General features: G+C 50.2%; 1 protein-coding gene across 1 annotated transcript in view; it reads left to right on the top strand.

Moving 5' to 3' along the window:
- The window catches only part of Arhgef7 (Rho guanine nucleotide exchange factor (GEF) 7), an 87,347-nt gene extending 69,388 nt beyond the window's left edge, over positions 1-17,959 (top strand). Inside the window, exons 15-20 of the mRNA XM_013022723.1 lie at positions 596-820; positions 2,859-2,952; positions 6,024-6,113; positions 15,240-15,339; positions 15,526-15,580; positions 16,652-17,959. Of these exons, the coding sequence (XP_012878177.1) occupies positions 596-820; positions 2,859-2,952; positions 6,024-6,113; positions 15,240-15,339; positions 15,526-15,580; positions 16,652-16,774 (687 nt within the window). The 3' untranslated portion in view covers positions 16,775-17,959. The remainder of the gene's footprint in view (positions 1-595; positions 821-2,858; positions 2,953-6,023; positions 6,114-15,239; positions 15,340-15,525; positions 15,581-16,651) is intronic.
- Positions 17,960-18,469: the final 510 nt, after the last annotated feature.

The raw sequence follows: 18,469 nt of genomic DNA, 5'->3' as shown, positions 1-18,469 counted from the left end.
TACAAACCTAATGTTAATAACATACCTCTGATAAATTAGATTGAACTGAGTTAAGAGAATATCTTGATTATCTTAAAGATACAATTTTTTATGATGGGGTAGATGGCTCTTTATCAGTCTCTCAGCCCTTTGTATATGAAGGCCTCCATTAGAAATGAACCTGGCTGCTGAGTGCCAGAAAGACTAGCCCTGCCTGCCTTACCCTGCTTCTGGCCCAGTGGTCAGGCCCTAGCTTCGCTCCTTCCCGGTATGACCAGGTGGTAGTTTAAGTGTGACTGGAAGAACTGTCCTTCAAGTTTCCGTCTGTGAAGGCCTGTTCTTGTATGGACTTCTGATGATGATACTCAGTGGTTTATGCTCAGTGGTGAACCTTTTCCCAAACATTCCTGTCTGGCAGATGTAGCCTTTGGGGAACTGGCCTTTAGCCCCAGCGCAGAGTTGCTTCTCACAGCCAGAGCCAGCTATCACTGAAATGGAGGGTGGCCTGTGCCCACTGGAAACCCACTGCTGGCAAAGCTGGATGTGATCGGGTTCTTGTGCAGCAACCATACCAGTCTCATGCCGTCTCTGCTTTTCTCACTCTCTGTGCCGACAGCTCCCCTCCCACCCCATCCCTCCATCCAGCAAGCACGCAGACAGTAAGCCCGTGGCGCTGGCGCCCACGTACCACACGCTCCCCCACCCCTCCCACCATGGCGCCACGCACACCACCATCAGTTGGGGACCTCTGGAGCCTCCGAAGACCCCCAAGCCATGGAGCCTGAGCTGCCTGCGGCCTGCGCCTCCCCTCCGGCCCTCGGCTGCCCTCTGCTACAAGGAGGTGAGACCCTTCAGCCACCCAGACACCACCGACCACCGACAAGCATGCCGCGAGCCAGGGTCTATAGATTGGTCACTTTGTGCGTCCAGTGAATTCAGAAGTGAAGTCCTATGTTTCTCTGTGCCTTCTTCAGAACTGTGTACAGGCCCTACCCTCAGTCTATTGTTGTTTCCTTCTGGTGATGCCAATGCTCCAAGGCCTCCAGATAGTGCCCAGAGGGGCCTGTCTGCACAGCACATTGATGCCCTCCTGGTGCCTGTCGGGAGGCCATTGGGAGAGCTGGAGATGGGCGTGGCTGAGCCTGTGGTGGCTGTGAACTTGTGGCTGTGAGGGCCTCACCTTCCTTATGCATGCCCTTTTACTGTGCTAGGGATCTGTCCAGGAAGCCTGCCATTGTCTGAGAGGAAGAGCACATGTACCAGTACTGTGAGGGCAGTCTTAAGGCATCTCTTTCCTGCCTCTGCTGCTCTGGCTGAAGCCCAGCTTTATATACACGCGAGGTTCCAGTACATTGCAGCTCCTGTGCCTAAATGGTGTTAGCAGCTTCCCGGGCTCTCACCTATGCCTGCTTATGCAGAAGAAAGCCCATCACTGCCATGAGTATGCACTTTTGCAGTGAGTGTGAGCAGTGTGGCGATGAGTGTGACACATGTGCAAGTTCATATGCACATCTGTGAGGGTGAGTGCAGGAGTGCGAGTGTGGTGGTGCACCCTCATTGCTTCTGGCCCTACCATGCTAGTAGGGCCGCTGGGCAGCCTCTCCCCCTCCTGTAGTACAGAAAAAACACTCAGGAAAGATGAATCAGCTTCCATGGTTCTGCTCCTGGTGGATATTGTTTTTGTCCAGGATAGTCACATACCAGGTTGGAAGCTTTTTAATGTGGGCAATTGCTTCAAGCATATTCTTTGTCACATAGTGTGAAGGTATTAGCACACATAGTGAGGTATTAGCAAGAACTGGAGATGTCGTTGCTGGGGTTAAAACTGTTAGGCAAAGAAGCAGGCAGAGCAAGAAGGAAGCACGGTGGTGGGCACAGGCTAACTGCGGCCAGGTGGGAGCAGCCCCCACACCCTCACGACAGCAGGGAGGGGCTGCCGAGAATTGAGGCCTCCTGGAGTGTTGTCCGCAGCCCATGAGCCTGGCTGGCTCTGAGGCCAGGTAATGTTGCCTGAGCGTGTACACAGGCTCTCTGGGGCACAGGCAAGGCAGACTCAGTTCCCTTTTGCTTTGGGTCTGACATACTGTATAGCTATAGCACACCTCTTTTTTTGAGTGTAAAATTGAAATGGGCTGGATGTCAGCCTCGTTCCCTGTCTGTGACTAATGGATGCTAAGAGGGGCCAGGCTGCTCCCTCTTCACCACGCATACACTTGAATTGGGGCGCAGAACAGCCCCGAGCCTTAGTACTGGGTTACTGGGTTTCTCTGTGCTCAGAGCCCGTCCTCACCAACTCATTTCATTTTTTTCCTGTGGCTTCATCTCTTTTTTTTCTTTCTTTAAAATTTTAAGTAGTTGTATGCAGTGGTTACAATTCCAAAAGTCAGGTCACTAGTGAAGCACATCTTGATCAGTGTCACCCCATCCACTGTTCTCCCATCCTCCCCAGCAGGCAGGCTGCGCAGTTCAGTTTTGACAAAATGTGCATTGAATTTAAAGACTGCATTTGTTTACCCTCCTCCATTCCAGGGCACCCTTCTTCCCATCCACGTATTTCTTAAAGAGCTTTTACTTCCCTTTCACAAAATATCCATGGTTTTCTGGTCTTTTATCATTCCTATGGGAGGAGAGTACACGTGACACCTGACCTTTCTCTCCCCCACAGCCAGAGTAATTCTGCTGGGTGGCACCGTGGGACATTAAGCCAGGGCTTTCAAGAGTGTTAGTGACCAGTGGCAAAAGGTTCCTCTGGGTTTTGGATGAGTGCCGGACAGCTGTGTGAGCGAGGTGGGCAGCATCGCCGGGAGACGACGCTGCCCTCTTCCTCCACAGCAGTACCCTGGGGCTCCATGGTAGCTCTGTTCTATGTGTCTCCTCAGGATCTTAGTAAGAGCCCCAAGACCATGAAGAAGCTGCTGCCCAAGCGCAAGCCGGAGCGGAAGCCTTCAGATGAGGAGTTTGCCTTGAGGAAGAGTGAGTACCGAGGCATGGGTGGGACCATGGCTTCTGTGTCACGGTGGAGCTTGGGAACAGGATGTCATCAGTGGCCTTCCAGGGGGTTTAGATAAAAGTAGGGCCTGCGTGTCGAGGCGTTGGCAACCAGGCAGGCAGGCAGCATGTGCGTGGACTGTGGCCTGTTGTAGGATCTGCCTGCCCCACTCCACCTGGTCCAGATCACTACCTGACAGCCAGGCCAGGGCTGGTTCTGTACTAAGGAGGTAGGGGTGTCTCTTGCTCTCCCCATGCTCAGCCACGGTCCTGTGATTGCCTGTAGGCTCCCCTCCTCCCCTCTCCTCTCCTCTCCCCTTCAGCCTGAGCCAGCTGTCTCCATGCTGGAGTTTGGGCCTCTTCCCTGTCACACTTCGGGGGCGGGCATAAGGCAATGTCTGGCTCCACCTCGAGGTTCACACGTGGCTCTCATAGTGAAATCTCACATATGGGTGCTCAGTTGACAGCCTGGGGACACATAGAGCTTCTAGATGGAATGGAAAGACTTCCCACCATTTCCATGCCCCTATCTGGGAGAAAGGATACAGCAAGCAGATGGATGTCTGGCTGAAGGGAAGCACCACCGTAGGAGGTGCTGCCTCTCACTTGGCCTGACCCCTCACTGTGGACGGGGCTGCCAGCCAGCCAGTGACTCACAGTGACAGAGAGGGTCAGATGGGCCTTGTACCTCTGGCATTCTCCTCATACCCATGGAGACACTTCAGGTGTTCTTCTTAAAAGGCTCATGAGAGAGCATTTCAGGCAGAACTTGAGGATGACTGATGATCTACTTGCGGGGGAGAGGGGTAGCAGTTCTCAGATCAGTGCCTGCCTAGCCTGGGCTTCAGGCCTGCACCACAGGGTTGCTGCAAGCCTCACAGGGCGCCTTCCTCCTCATGGGAGGCACATCTCCACAGCACCCACCTTTCATGGCATCTGCCAGTGTGCCAGGGTCACCCGTCCTCTCTCTGGGTGAGAGGCTCTGACCGCCCTTCTCAAGGTGAGAGGGTCTCTGGTGTCTGGCAGCACCTACTCTGCTCCTGAAAGCTGCCACTGTCAGATAGGGGACAGTGGGTGGACTGTAGGGATGGCAGTTGTTTGCCATGTACCTTCCATGTGTAGATGCTTCTGTGCCTGCATGAGGGACGGGGGTGTGAGTGAGGAGAACACCCTGACCTCAAGAGCCTACATGCCGTCGGATGACACAGAAGAGCTGTGATGGGGTCGTCCTCGATGTGTGGTCTGGGGAGTGCTGCCGGCTGCTGGGAGGGGGTAGTGGAAGGACAGCCCAGGATCTGGGCCTAGGTTGTAGTTGGGGGGCTGCAGGAAGCTCCATGGCTTAGGGCGTAGAGAGTGTCCTCCGAGTGTGGGCAGGTGGTCAGATACCTGTGGGTGCCTTGAGTGGGTTAAGAGTAGTGATGTGGGTGCTGCTGGGGATGTGGGCCTTGGTAGGAATGACAGGCTGGCTGTGAAGACAGAGCACAGCTCAGCTGTGGCCCCAGAGGACATGTGGCAAAGCCAGAAGATGTTGTAAAATTGCCCCCATCCCAAATGGAGGACAGGGATGGCATACAGTGTCCATCCTGCAGCATGTGCAGACCATGGCTGCCACATGCCCAGTTGTCACCTGCTTTGTGAGGTGGCATCAGGTGGACATGTGGTTCTGACACCCTGGGAAGGCTGGCTTGGGTTAAGTTGGGTGTTTGGGGGGGGGTTGGCGATGAAACAGTGGGGTACCTGCACCCCTGTCCTGCCCACCCCCCAACGGGTGGGGACAGGAGGACTGTGGATGATCCATAAGTGGTTCACACGTAGCCCTGCAGAGGGTGCAGGGCCGAGAGGGTGTGGTTCATAAGTGGGTCTCAAGTAGCCCCGAGTGGTGCGTGTTGAGTGCTCAGCAGACCTTGAGTGGTAAAGCCGTTGTGCTGCATGGGGCCCTGCCTGGGGCCCTCTGTGTGCTGTGGGCACTGGGTTTCTCTAGTCTGCAGCAGTACCACTGCACAGCAGCGGTGGTGTCCTCCTGGTAGCCACTGCCACTGCCCCTTGTAATCGGGCGTGGCACCAGTGTGGCTGTGTTTGGAAGCGCAGCAGCGTACTTCTTTTTTGCCTTTACATCTTTGATCTTCCACCTCTGAACTGGGCAGGTGGTTATAGCAGCCAGACTATGCCCCTGTAGAACACATCTCTGAGCCCACAGAGTCTCTGCTACCCAGAGAGTGGTCCCTGGGCAGGGCCGGCTTGCTCTTGTCTGAAGGAGAGTGCTTAGTGGCCCAGGTAGTGAAATTTAAGGCTTACCAATAGACTTAACTTTTGGCAGTGCAAACTATTATCTGGTGGCTTGTTTTACTCGTAAGTTATATTGAGGCTTAATTATACAGCTATAAAGAACTTTATATTCTCTCATTTTCTTCTGTTAGAGCTTTAAAAAATATATATCCAGATTGTGTCCTAGCAAAGGAAGAAATGAAAAGGGGAAAACACAGAAAATAGGCTGACTGTATGGGCCTTTGCCTGCTGGCGAGGGGCTGTCTGGTCTCCCACTGCCCAGATCACTCATCATCTGGAGAGTCTGACTGGGGCTTCCTGAACCTAGTAGATGGAGTTCCGGCTGAGTCAGGGGCAGTGTGCCTTGGTAGGCCTGTAGTCATTGGGTGGGCAGTCTGTAAGTCCAGCAGCCAGCTGTAAAGATGGGATACTTGATTGTTTCTTCTTTTTCTAGCGAGAGTATTTCTTATTGTCTTTGCTGCTCCTTTATGAAATACTTATCCTTATCTCTCACCCAGTTTTCGGTTTGTGTGTGGCAGATTTTTTTTCTAATGGATTAGTATACAACTAGGCTACTAACTCTTTGCCAGAGAAGTTACAAATAAAATATATTTTCCAAAAATGAAAATCCTTTTGGATGTACTCGCTACTTGTGAATGGAGATGAGTTCCCTGACAAACAGTGAGTTCCACTGAACCTGCGCCTCTGGGCCCCCACGGCTGCTCTCTGGTGAGTTGGCGGTGTAGCTCCCACTGAGTGTAGGATGGTGACAGGCGTTCATCTCTCAACAGGCACAGCTGCCCTAGAAGAAGACGCCCAGATTCTGAAAGTCATCGAAGCCTACTGCACAAGCGCCAAAACGCGGCAGACGCTGAATTCCAGTAAGTGTCACGGTGACGTCCTGCTCTGAGACAGCTACTCTTTCTTAGTGGCTGATATTGGGGTGGGTAGTGGGTCTGGAGCTTAGGAAGTGGCAAGCTAGAGGACCCCAGGTCTCCGCTGTACCTCTTTAGGTAGCATCATGGCATCGTGCGTAGGAAGGTGAGGATGCTGAAGACCGGGACTGTCATAGGAGACGCTTAAGCAAAGGAGCAGTGCTGGGGCTGGTTGTTGTTTAAAAGATCCCTAGAATTGCCCAAAAGATAATATAAGGCCTCTGTTGGGGCCGGGGGTAGAAGGAGGCTTCAAAAGTTGGGAGTAAACAACTGATTGACTTGGTAGTCATCTCCCCTTAGGTGGGAGGGCAGCAGGGCCTGGCAGCCACCAGGAGCGGTGCCCAGCCCCTACCCTTTGGCTCCTGTGGCCAGTTGAGCCTCAGTGGTCCTCTTCCTTTGCTTTTGAGAACTGGATATGATGGACACATCTGTGATGTTTGGTGTGTTCTGGCTCCACTCCTCTGACTGTGAGGCGCTCGTTTCCCTCCTCATCACCTACAGGGAGGAAGGCAGCTTAGGCCAGGGTCATGCCTTGCCTTAAACTGAGCACGTGCGTGTGTGAAGGCTCTTCAGTGACTTTAGCCTTTGCTAAAGGTGACTGCAGAGAGGATGGTAATGGATAGGAATGGCAAGTTAGAGCCCATGTAGAATTTGTGGGTCCATCCAGAAGTTTCAAACCATTTCTAGTATTTTCCCAGCATTGCACCATCTTCTGCCTATGACATTGAGACTTCTTCAGTTCTCACTCTCTGGGGAAAGCATCTATTTGTAGTAGTTAGTCATCAGCACCAGGAAGGAGCAAGGCCCACGTGCCCAAGCAAACTGGAATATATGTGTGTACAGTGAAGCAATGATTTCTAAGTCAGATGATTGTGATTAAAAGTCCTTTCTTTCCTCCTTTGATAGTGATGCCATCTTAAGTAATAGGCTGAAAATGTGGCCATCAATCTCTGAAGGGTTTTTGAATTGAGATGTTTTAAATTGGCTATCTCAATTTCGCTTCCTTGAAGTGGATATGAGCGCAGTAGTCTTGTGTGAGGGGTGGGGCACAGCAGGTCTGTGAGCGCCTGTGGGGCTGGCATGGCTGCTGGCTGTCTGAGGGGCAGCAGTGCACCGCCCACCTTTGGCACACTCTTCTTCCCATTGGCCGTGCCTGGGATTTTGCTTTGGGCTCTCAGAAGTCACATTTGGACATGTGCCACCAAGGCACGTCAGTAACTCCACATGTGTACCCCCAGCGCCAAGAAGTTGAGGATTTTGTCATGGCGTGTGGAGGGGGTGGACATTGGACGCTCTTCCACATTAAGTGCCCAGTAAAAATGGTCTGTGCCTCTGGTCCAGGAAGAGCTTATCAAGGCTCTGTTCACATGTGACTGATGGCCATGGCCAGCCACTCACCATCACAGCTTAGCACCCTCCGGGAGGCCCTTGCCCCATTTTGTCTCTACTGCTTTCTGTCCTCTTAGCACAGTGACATTGCCAGCCCACACCTGTCTTCCTGAGCATAAAGGGTCTATGTGAGGGTGATAGCATTGTGAACACAGCTTCCCACTTCCTCTGTGCCACAGGCTGAGCCCTGGCTGGCCCTGTGAGCCAGGTAGACGTGTCCATGCTGCTTAGACCAGTAAGGTAAGTTTAGGCCCCTGCTGGTTATATAGTATATTTTGGCAAAGAGACAATTGAAGAAGTCAGTAAAAAAAAACTTGAAGTTATTTTGCATTTGACATATTTATACATATTTATTGAATAGGAAATAATTTTAATTGGCCACATAAGCGGTACTTTTTATAGATAGTATTCTAAATAAAACCATTTGTTTGTAGAGTAGGTTAGTTGCTAAACGTGTATATGATCATCATTTGGACATGGGCTTAATTTGTAGACTATTTCTTAGGTAGAACTTTCTCTTTTTATCTTTATGAAGGCCAGTTTGAAATGCTGATCTGGGTGAAGTTCTCTAGCTCTGTTTTAAGGGTTGTGCTTTATTTGTTCTGAGGGCTGTGCTATTAAGACCCAGCCTTTTAAATGAGGGGAAACAAGCGTTGTTGCCATTTTTTAACAATGTTTTCTCTTTTCCTTCTCTTCCCATCACCTTTTGCTTTTTGTTCCATGTCTTGGTTGTGGCTCTTCCTGTCCGTCCCTCCTCATCCCACCTCTGCCTGTTGCACCTGTCACTCCATCCCCCGTCTTAGCATGGCAAGGCACTGACCTGATGCATAATCACGTCTTGGCTGATGACGACCAATCAAGTCTAGACTCCTTGGGTCGTCGCAGTAGCCTTTCTCGTTTGGAGCCCTCAGACCTCTCGGAAGACTCTGAGTATGACAGTATATGGACAGCCCATAGTTACAGAATGGGCTCCGCATCTCGTAAGAGCTGCTGCTCCTATATCTCTCACCAGAACTAATGCACTCTGAGCTTTTCTTAACCAATGCTTGTTGTATCGCAGCCTGCTTTTCCTAGATGTTTCTTGCTGTTCCTGTCTCTTTTATGTGATATTTTAACAACTTTTAAGAATGTTCCTGGTATTTCCCATTGTACCTGGCGGAGGCTCCATTGCCAGTCTGAGCACACATTCAAATTGCTGCTGCTGGAGGGAGAGGGGGCCCCCGTGAGCCTGTGCCCAGGGTGCTTTTCCCAAGGGAGTTGTTTTATAAAATTTCCAAATTGTTGTTGTTTTTTTTTTTTTTAATTTCAGTGTAGCAACTGTTACACTTCTTTTTGGATGTAGCTGTATGGACACTTTTATATTTTATACCAAAACCACACAGGTTTGCAATCTCAAATGCCAGCAGCACGGAGGGGCCCTGGCCTTACCTTTAGGGACTAAAATTTTTTATGTATAATGTGCATTTGATGGAGTGATTGTGGGGACACGGTGAGAGGAATGTTTGTAGCAAACGCAACACAGTTGCAGTCTGCTGGCTGTTCTGGTGCCTGGTCAGAAGGGTGCGTGGGCCTTGACAGGTGCCCAGGTGTCGAACACCCCATGCTGCTCCCTGCAGGTGCTGTGCAGTGGCTGTCGGGCAGGAGCTCTCCCTTGTCAAGGAGAGCTCGCTCATGGCCACAGCCCAGACGTGCCCTCGTCATCTCTCCACACTGCCTGAGTGGCTGCCCTTACATGAAACCAACAAATCTGTGCCACTCTGTGCCAACTCCTGTGGTCCAGAGGTGTTGGGCTAAGTGCTTGGCTTCCGTCATGGCCTGGCTGCCCCCGACATCCATACTTGAGCTCTCTGTAAGCCATGTGCACATCGTTGCTTTCAGCAACCGGCTGCAGTGAAACTCCATTTACAGCAACCCTGTAGTACACTACTCCAATGCTTCATTGTAATCCATAGGGAGGCTACCATGTAACTCACCTGAGGAAGTGGATTTGTTGTAAGGAGTTTTCACTGGTGTCACTTGGGCCAGTCCCTGCTTGAGAAAGAACTGAATGTGATGAGTTGCATTCAGTCGTAGCAACAGCCCCACTTCTGGTCATTGCTGTGGGCAGAACTGTGTTCTCTCTCCCATGCTCTGCTGTTAAAATGGAACCTTTAGTTGTATTTTAAGTATTCACTGAAACATGCTTCAGAAACAGAATGCCATAGTAAATTGGGAATAACGTTTTTTCCTTTCTTCAGCGTGGCTGCCGTTCCAGCTGTTTTCACCACCCGCCCTCCTGGCCACGCCCATGTCTTCAGTGTTGTGTCTCCTTTGCACAGAGCGTTCTCTGATGCAATATCACCCTTTCTTGGGGCGGGATCCTGCAGCTTGCCAGTGAGAGGTGCTAGTGAACCCTGGCCAGTGCCTCCCCCCCTTCCCCCCCCCCCCCCGTGGGGAGGGCTGCTGCATCTGCATGGCACAGGGTGGCATAGGAGCCTTGGGATGAGGCAGGGCGGGGCAGGGCGGGGCGGCAGCTGCTCCTTCTGGACTCCTGTCTGTCCTTAGTAGCTACAGAACTGCTCTCACCCACTGGAGATTTTGTATTTTTGTATCAACTAGTATAAATAAATTCAAAGAACAATCTTTGAAGATTAGCACCCAGTATTGATTTCCAGGAAGAGTTGAGGTTTGTGTAGATTCAACCAAATAGCAAATGGCAGTACTGAAAAGTATAATTGTGAGGTTCATATGCTTATTCAATATCATGAATGTGATGGGGAAGGGAGTTTTGTTTTGGCCCCTCCCCCGAGTGGGAGTCCTTTCTAACATTGCACAGAGCATCCTTGCTTTGGGACTTAATCCGTGCTGATGGCCAGTTTCCATGCTGTGTGCGGCACAGCTGCTGCCCGCCAGGTGCCAGCGTTGGTCTGAGGAGGCACATCAATGGCACCTACACCACCACTCCCTTTGTACGAATCAGAACCATTTGACACCGATTTTTGTTCATGCTAGGTTCACTGTAGAATAATAGCCTGACCTTTTCTTTTGTTGTTTGTTTACATTTGTTTTGAGTGTCTGACGCCACTAGCTTTTGTGACCTGGTTAGAAGTAGCAGTGCCACAGCCCAGAAGATGGCACTTGAGTGGCAGAGGTGACATGGCTTGTGTGGAACTGTAGTCCTGCTGACACGGTACCTTATGTTTATGCAGCTCTGTGGTCTCTGCACAGTTGCTCTTAGAACAGAAGGATGAAGACTGAGCTAGAAGGTAGGTCTAAGCCATCACCAGGCCTTTGCAGATGGCCCGGACAGTATTCCCTTCAAAATTCACACACACCAGAAGTATTTAATAAGCTATATTAATTATGTGTTTTGCGTAAAATTGCCAAAACACGGTAGTGTGTATATAGTGGTATAAGACCTGAAAAACCTCTATGACTGTGCTCTTTATCTGTGAATGGGAAAAGCCATTTTTAGTACATGAGTGCCATCGAAAACTCAACTGGATGTATATCTGAATGTTGCATTGTACTGTACAGTATGCATATTATTGTTTGTGGTTGCATATGGCAATGAAGTGTTTGTTTTATATATATAAAAAAGACACCTGTTATGTACAGTTGAAATAAATTTTGCCTTTGTTAGCCCGTGACTTTCAATATTTGTTATGTGGGGAAGGGGCAATAGTGTAGTTTGTAGTTCAATATGACTTAGCTCTTCTGCTCAGATGCAGCATTTTCCTGAGACAGGCCAGGCCAGAGAAGAACTAGGACTGTCTCTAGGCATCTGTGCTCTAGGCAGGCACGACACTGCTCATGCATTCCTTCCCCTGTCCCTGCAGTGTTTGTGCACAAGTGAGAAAACCCACAACTTCTGGTACAGTTTTTATTATGTCAGTTTCTTTTCTTTTGTTATACAAAGTGCACACTCAGCTCAAGAGAAATCTCAGCCCAGGAACAGAGCACCTTGTGGTGGGTGCAGTTTGGCACTGGTGTCCACATTAAGCAGATGCTGTGTGCTCTTCCCTTTCTAAGGAAGGAAGAGCAGACTCATTCTCAGCTGTAAGGAAGGTGCCTGTGTGACTTGGGAGCGGATTTTTGTGTACAACTTATTGCTTCAGTTGAGTGTAATTGGTGCAGTTGTGGAAAAGTCATGGATTGAAGAAGACACATCACAAACATGTCTGTCTGCTGCCCAGGCGGGCACTCGATGTTCCGTTGTGAGAAGCTTAGGTTGTTCTTGGGTTTTTGGTTTTAGACAGACACACATGCCGTGGGTCTGTTAGTTGGGCCCTGTCACCCCGAGTCAGTCAGCTGCTATGTGTCGTTGCTGTGGCCCTGGTAAGCAGCACAGAAGGGACATCAGGGCCCTGGCTCTGCATTGGTAAAATGGGATTCCTTGATTAGATCTGTATTTTTCAAAGTGAGGTCTACAGTCAGGGGTGTCTGAGTGGCCCTAATGGTGGCTGTGTGGCACCGTCACTCAGGATGGCTCAGACACCTGAGGTCTGAAGGCTCCATGTTTGAGAAGTGCTGAACTGCTGCTGGGTGTCTATTTTTGTTGCATTTCACAGCAGGGACGCACCTTCGGTGTGTGGTTCACAGACTCTTGGATTGTAGGCCAGTTTGGCGTTTATCAGATTTGCCTAGAGAACTGCAGGCTGTTCGTTCTCAAGGTGGAAGAAAGCTTCTTCAGATGGGTTTTGAAGGGCTGGATTTGTGAAGCTTTGTGTGTATTTGTATGGCAAACATGATCAAAACCTGTTTTTTCTCAAGGTGCATTGTGTATCTCCAAAAAGCACAGCTCTCCTCAGCATGTCCTGACGTGCTATGCTGTAGTGCCTGCCTCTGTCTCCCTAAAACACCCAGGTTTAAGAAATACAGATCTCTGCTGTCCTGAGCCATCACAAATGCGGTCCTTCTTCCAGACTAGATGATTCAGTGAAGGTACTTGAGTAATTGCTGAGACCCTTGTCTGCTTTGGAAAGCCTTCTTGCTAAAGATGTAGTCAGCTTATAATCCACCAGGGTTTATAAATATTCCTTCATTTCTGTTCTGAAAGGAGATACTTTTTTTTTAGTCATCTAAGAAGATATTGAAATCAGGCCTGGATAGCTGTGTGGACTAAGAATCCTCATTTGCAGATCTCCTAGCTCATAGTCAGAACCACCAATGACGTTTCTCAGTCCCTGGGTTCTATTGTGCCACTACTGAGCATGTAGTTCTTGGAAAAGCAAGATCTAGCCAGTCTTTGCTGAGTTTTATAGTTCCTTAAATTAATGATGCTGCTTATTGTAACTTGAAGCTTGTATCTAAGAATCCATTGGGTAAGAGATAGCTATACACTGACTGTGTTCACTCCCAGAACAGCTTTGCTGACATGACAGCTCCTGTGATCTCTTTCACAAGTAATGAATTAAGAAGTGCTAAGTGATGAGAGGGCGCCTGTCACCAGGGCATGAGATGCCTGGCCCCACTGGCAGCCACTCCTCAGCCCTTCTCTGCTCAGTGACACTGCTTTTGTCACCTGGCAGGTTTGTTTGTCACACTACTGGCTTGGAGGCAGATAATGGAAACAGATTATCCCAAGGCTAGCTGAGTGGGAGAAACTTGAAATGTGTAGTACTTAATCTGCCTGTGATGCAGTTACACCATCTCATTTGCTGCTGCTTCTGATGAAATGTATTGCAGGCTGTAACTTTGCCACTGATGCCTTTTTTGATTTGACTCCGTTATCTGCAGTAGGGGCCCAGAGCCGGACAGTGGGGGAGTGGCTAACTGGGATGCGTGGGAACCGCAGATCTGCACTGTCCCCAGCTGGCTCCTCTCTACCAGGAGCTGTTGGTTTTCTACACATGTGGCAAAAGGCCTGTCTCTTACGTATTTTTCTGCGAGACAGGTAACACCTCACGCGTGGGAGGCGCAGGAGCATTCGATGGTGCTGCTCCCATGCTGCGCGCGCGCTCGTGTCGTGCTGCGTGCACCCACCAGGAAACGAGCCCAGGACCGGCTGTGCTGCCTCGTCGAGGTCTTCCATGGGAGCTCTGTCCTCTGGACAGATTTCTGAGGGGCCTGTTGCTAGGAGCAGGCGGTGGTTTTAAAATAGTGTTCCTCCCTGAACTACCTTGAAGCCCCCCCCCCTGCCCTGAGGCGTGGATGGACCACATCCCCCACCCCTCTATAGTGTGAGCGGAGGGCTGCCATCCAAGTAGTCTTTGACAAACTTGTGAATACACCAGATACACCTGCTCCTTAGGCTTTGACAGAAAGTACTGGAGTTTGATTGGAAGACTGACATTACTGTCCGCATACACAAAGTCCTTCTTTCACTGAAACGTGAGTCTCGTGAAGCTCTTGTTGCGTGACGCAGATGTGTGCTTGGCTGTTCATATGAGGGCCCTCTCCCCGCCTGCCCGGCAGAACGGCGGTGTCTGCTCCGCCCGGCTCTGCCCTCCTCATGCTGCACCTCCAGCCACGCCGCCTGTGCCGGTGTCTGGGAGCGCTTCCCGGGAGTGATGTTTGGGCCCTTGCCGTCAGCTTGGCGCATGGGGGGGGGGGGCGGTTCATAAAGCTGCCCTTCACATCCTGTCTTTAAAATGCCGGTGGCATTCGGAGGTTTTGTACAACAAGGACACACAAATGCCCTTCTTAGACCTGACAGCCTCTGGGAAGACACCAGAAATATAAGCAACCAAGCTGATGCCACTGTCATGCTTTTCCAGCTTCCCTCAAACAGGTGTGTGCTGCTTTTCAAGCAAAGGTATTTAAATGAGCCCAGCTCCATATCAAGGGCTTGTATTTCACAGTGGATTATATCCTCCTGCCAACTCACATCTGAAATATTTTTTTCAAAAATACAAGTGTTTATCACAAGGTATATTCTTTTTTTAAAGTTTAATCCTATCTTTTTTAAAGTTGCTATTATAATGGTGATGTACAGAGAAATTACAATTACATGAGTCAGGTAATGGGTATACAATGTATATACTTGAAGCAAGGATTTTTCATTTTATTCAGAAAGATTTGGCTTTCTTCCCTCTCCTTTTAAAATGAGTATTTGGGATACAATTGACCTCTGAAGTGTTACCGAGAGGCTGCCCCATGTGAGCGTTTGTGCTGGGTATTGGCTGGAGTGCCTAGCCGTCTCGACTTCCTTCTGATGAGCCTGCGCATTCCTGCCACACTGGACAGCTCGCTTCCTTCCTTTTAGAAAAATGTTCAGATGCTAGGGTATAAAATATTCATTAGCTAACACAGTGGTACTACTTTTCCTGAACTTGTGCTGTAATACCTTTATTTTTAGATGTTGCTGTTTTTCTAATTGCCAGATTTTTTTAATTTATAAATACAATGTATGTGTTCTATATGGTCTTGTATGTCTTCCTAAAATTCCTGGAATAATATAACGGCTTAAATGGGTTAAGTATGTAGGCAACATGGTCAGAACCTTGAATTTCTACATTGTTGAAATGCTAAATCTGCTATTCAGACTCAGAAGTTGAAGTTTAATAAATTGCAAAAAGGCTGATGTTTCCTTTCTCTGTATGCTTGGGGAGCGAGCCGCACTGGGCCATGCTCGCAGAGTGGGGAGGGTAGGGGGCTTTACCCTGGAGTCCCATGGTAGCAAGCACAATGTAGTTGAGTAGCTGTCTTCCGGGCCTCTGCTGTCACATTCACTGAGGTCTTTTTTTTCTTTAATGACCCTAGGTTCACGCAAAGAATCTGCTCCGCAAGTACTGCTTCCAGAAGAAGAGAAAATCATAGTTGAAGAAACTAAAAGTAACGGTCAGACAGTGATGGAGGAAAAGTAAGACATCTTCTGTGTGAGGCTCCCTCCCTCCCTCCCCTGCCCCCAGGTCTGCAGAGGAGGCTGGGAAACCACTTCTAAAATACCCTTGCCTGTTGGTGTTCATCTGGGCTAGATTTAGTTAGGCTGAGCAGGGCAGAACCCTGAGCCTCCCACTTCACCTGCTCGCTCTGTTTCCTCTTCTAGGAGCCTTGTCGATACTGTGTATGCATTAAAGGATGAAGTACAAGAGTTACGACAGGTGCGTTTGTTAGATTTCCATCTTAAAAACAAGGGAGAAAAGACAAAAAGACATTGTAACTTTTAGAAATCTGGCATGGAAAGCCATTGGTCTTCTATAAGAGTAGACTAGCAAATGTGGGTTTTTTGTTGTTTTTTGTCAGTTGTGGGGCTTGAACTCTGGGCCTGGGTGCTTTCCCAGTGCTCTTAAGCTCAAGGCAAGCGCTCTACTGCTTGAGCTGCAGCACCATTTCTGGTTTTCTAATGGTTTATTGGAGATGAGTCTCACGGAGTTTCCTGCCTGGGCTGGCTTTGAACCTCATATCTCAGCCTCTGGAGTAACTAGGATTACAGGCATGAGCCACCAGCACCTGGCGCAAATGTGTTTTTAAAGTGACTTAGTTGTATCTTTATTTTATTATCTATAAACCACCTTACATGTTGGAATAGTAATGTAACATAAAATGTTGTCTGGTTACGAATTCTGAGAAGCCTGGCTCAGAAGTGAGTCTTGGTAGGTGCACAGCCAGCTGGGTGTGCCCATGACCAGCAAGGTGAGGCCAGATTCAGGGGAGGTGGGCTAGTGCTGGGAGCCTGAGGCCCCGCACAGCCCTCACCACCGCTGGCTCCGGCTCTTCTCATGTCCTGGGTCCTGCTTCCTCCCCAGTCTGTGCCCTATGCCTTCTTTCACTCCCGGGAAAATTTTCACACCTGTCCATTGGCTGTTGCTTCCATTCCTTATCCAACTATTGGAGAATTAAAAATGTGGAGTAGACTGGGTGAAAGCTGGGCCTTTCACTCTTCATAGCCCTTTTGTCTTAGTACATTGTCAAGACTCATTGGTTTATAACATGTAAGCCAGAGCCACGGGACCTGTCCTCTCGCTGTGATGGGGCTGTCGGCGGGAGTGGAGTGGGGGGGGGGGGGAATGTGGAGTGGCAGAATACAATGCCAGGCAGACCACACTGCCTTGCTCTCAGATCCCCACCCCACCCCAGGCCTGCGCATGCTGTCACAGTGTGCAGTCTTTCAAGCAGGGGTTCTCAGTGCGCTGTGAGGATCGTGAACCTGCCGTGGTCTGCTTGGCTTACAGGATAACAAAAAGATGAAGAAGTCTTTGGAAGAGGAGCAGAGGGCCCGCAAAGACCTGGAAAAGCTGGTGCGGAAGGTTCTAAAGAACCTGAATGACCCTGCTTGGGATGAGACCAATCTATAAGGCTGACTGGTTCTGTGAGCTGAGGACCTGTGACCAGGTGAGCCAGGCGGGGCGACGTCCGGGATGGAAGAACATTGTCATCATGCGCAGATAGCAACGATCACACCGTCACGGAAGAGGCCAGGCTGCGCTCATCCCCCTCTGCTGACATCTTGAGTACCTCACTTAGCAATAAGTTTGGTGACTGACTAAAGTCTGCCTTTCGGACTTTTCAGTTGAGTGTGTAGACACCACACACGCGTACTTCTGTAAATACTTCATTCTGAACGTACATCCATGACTGTGTCTGGGCTGACCCTCTTGCTAGAACTTCTCACCAACCCCCGGCTCCAGGAGGTGCACTTGGGCCCCATTGCAGGCAGAGGGGTGGAAGGTGCCTCTGGCAGGCCTGGGTCCTGAGCCAGCTGGTCCCCAGGGTACCGTGTTGGCATGTTCCCTGCCGGCGCACTATGCCAGCTTGACCTGGTGTCATTGGTCTTCTCTTGCAGCAGTATTCTGCCCAGAAGCCTGTGATGTGCCAGAGGGACACGGGCCCAGTGGGACCTGGCCCCAAATTCCGGGCCGAGGACACCATCAGGCATATCTGGAAGCTGACTCCTGCCGCCTCATGCAGGACTCCTCTCAGTGCAGGGGGCATGGCCCAGGCTGTCCCACACAGGCTCCTGTAGAAACCTGTTAATAGTCTACCATTACATCCTCCCCAGAGAGAAAACTAGAATCTGTACATAAATGTTATTTATTATTCATGCCACAGCCAGTCAGAACCACCCAAGGCAGCGCTATGAGCAGTGGGCGGGTTTTCACTTTAGCCCACTTTCACCCTGAGAACTGTTTTGTCATGGATGTGGCCAGCATTGTCTCATGACCACTGAAAACCCACTTCTCCCTCATTCGGCAAGAATAAAGCAATACTAAGTGCAGCTGAGTAGGTCCACCGGTGGGGAGACAGTCAGGAGCCCTCACCTCACCCCGCTTCCTTGCCTCCCTGGGCCTGGGGGCTCCAGACAACCAGCAGCCTGGGCAGGAGAGCCTGGTTCAGCTGTAGCAATAAGTTATGGCGGCGCAGCAACTTGCCATCGGCGCTCTTCCTCCAGGGAGGTCGGGCCTGAAGTAAGAGCCACTTTTTTGCAGGAAAATAATATCTCTTTCCCAGATACACAGCACTTCCGAGTTGCTTGACCCCGACACGCACTCTGCCCGTCACTCCGACCAGGGTCCTCAGGAGAAGCCTCTGGAAGCCTTTGAGCTGGGTGCCCAGAGGTGCTCTGTTTTCCAGTGTTCCGGTTCCTCCCCTGCTCTTGTTGCCTGCAGCCCCCGCCCCCACGGGCCCCGGGTTCCACGCAGGATTGCTCACTTCTGTACTTGCACTCTTCCACTTCCCACAGGGACCAGACATGATCACGTCCTGTTTCCTTGTTGAAACCCTATTTTTACAAGTGTTTTGGCGACTCGTAAGATGTGTTGAAAAGCAGATTTTCACTCAGGAACCATTCTTCTGGGATCTCTCTTCCCGGGCAGTGGGTGCTGAGTCACTGAAGGCTGTCCTTCACTCCCTGGACCGCCTCCTCTAGACCTGCCTTAACGACTCGCCTGAGGTGGTTCCTGAGAACGCCGTGTTTTTAACACCCCCTCCCCAAACTGGGCGTTGAGGTTTCTCCCTGCAGACCACCCTGTGGGCTCTGGGGAGTGGGAGCC

This window comes from Dipodomys ordii, unplaced genomic scaffold (genome assembly GCF_000151885.1).
Source record: "Dipodomys ordii isolate 6190 unplaced genomic scaffold, Dord_2.0 Scaffold64, whole genome shotgun sequence".
In the NCBI taxonomy this organism is placed as follows: domain Eukaryota; kingdom Metazoa; phylum Chordata; class Mammalia; order Rodentia; family Heteromyidae; genus Dipodomys; species Dipodomys ordii.
This window is presented reverse-complemented; position numbering and strand designations above follow the sequence as displayed.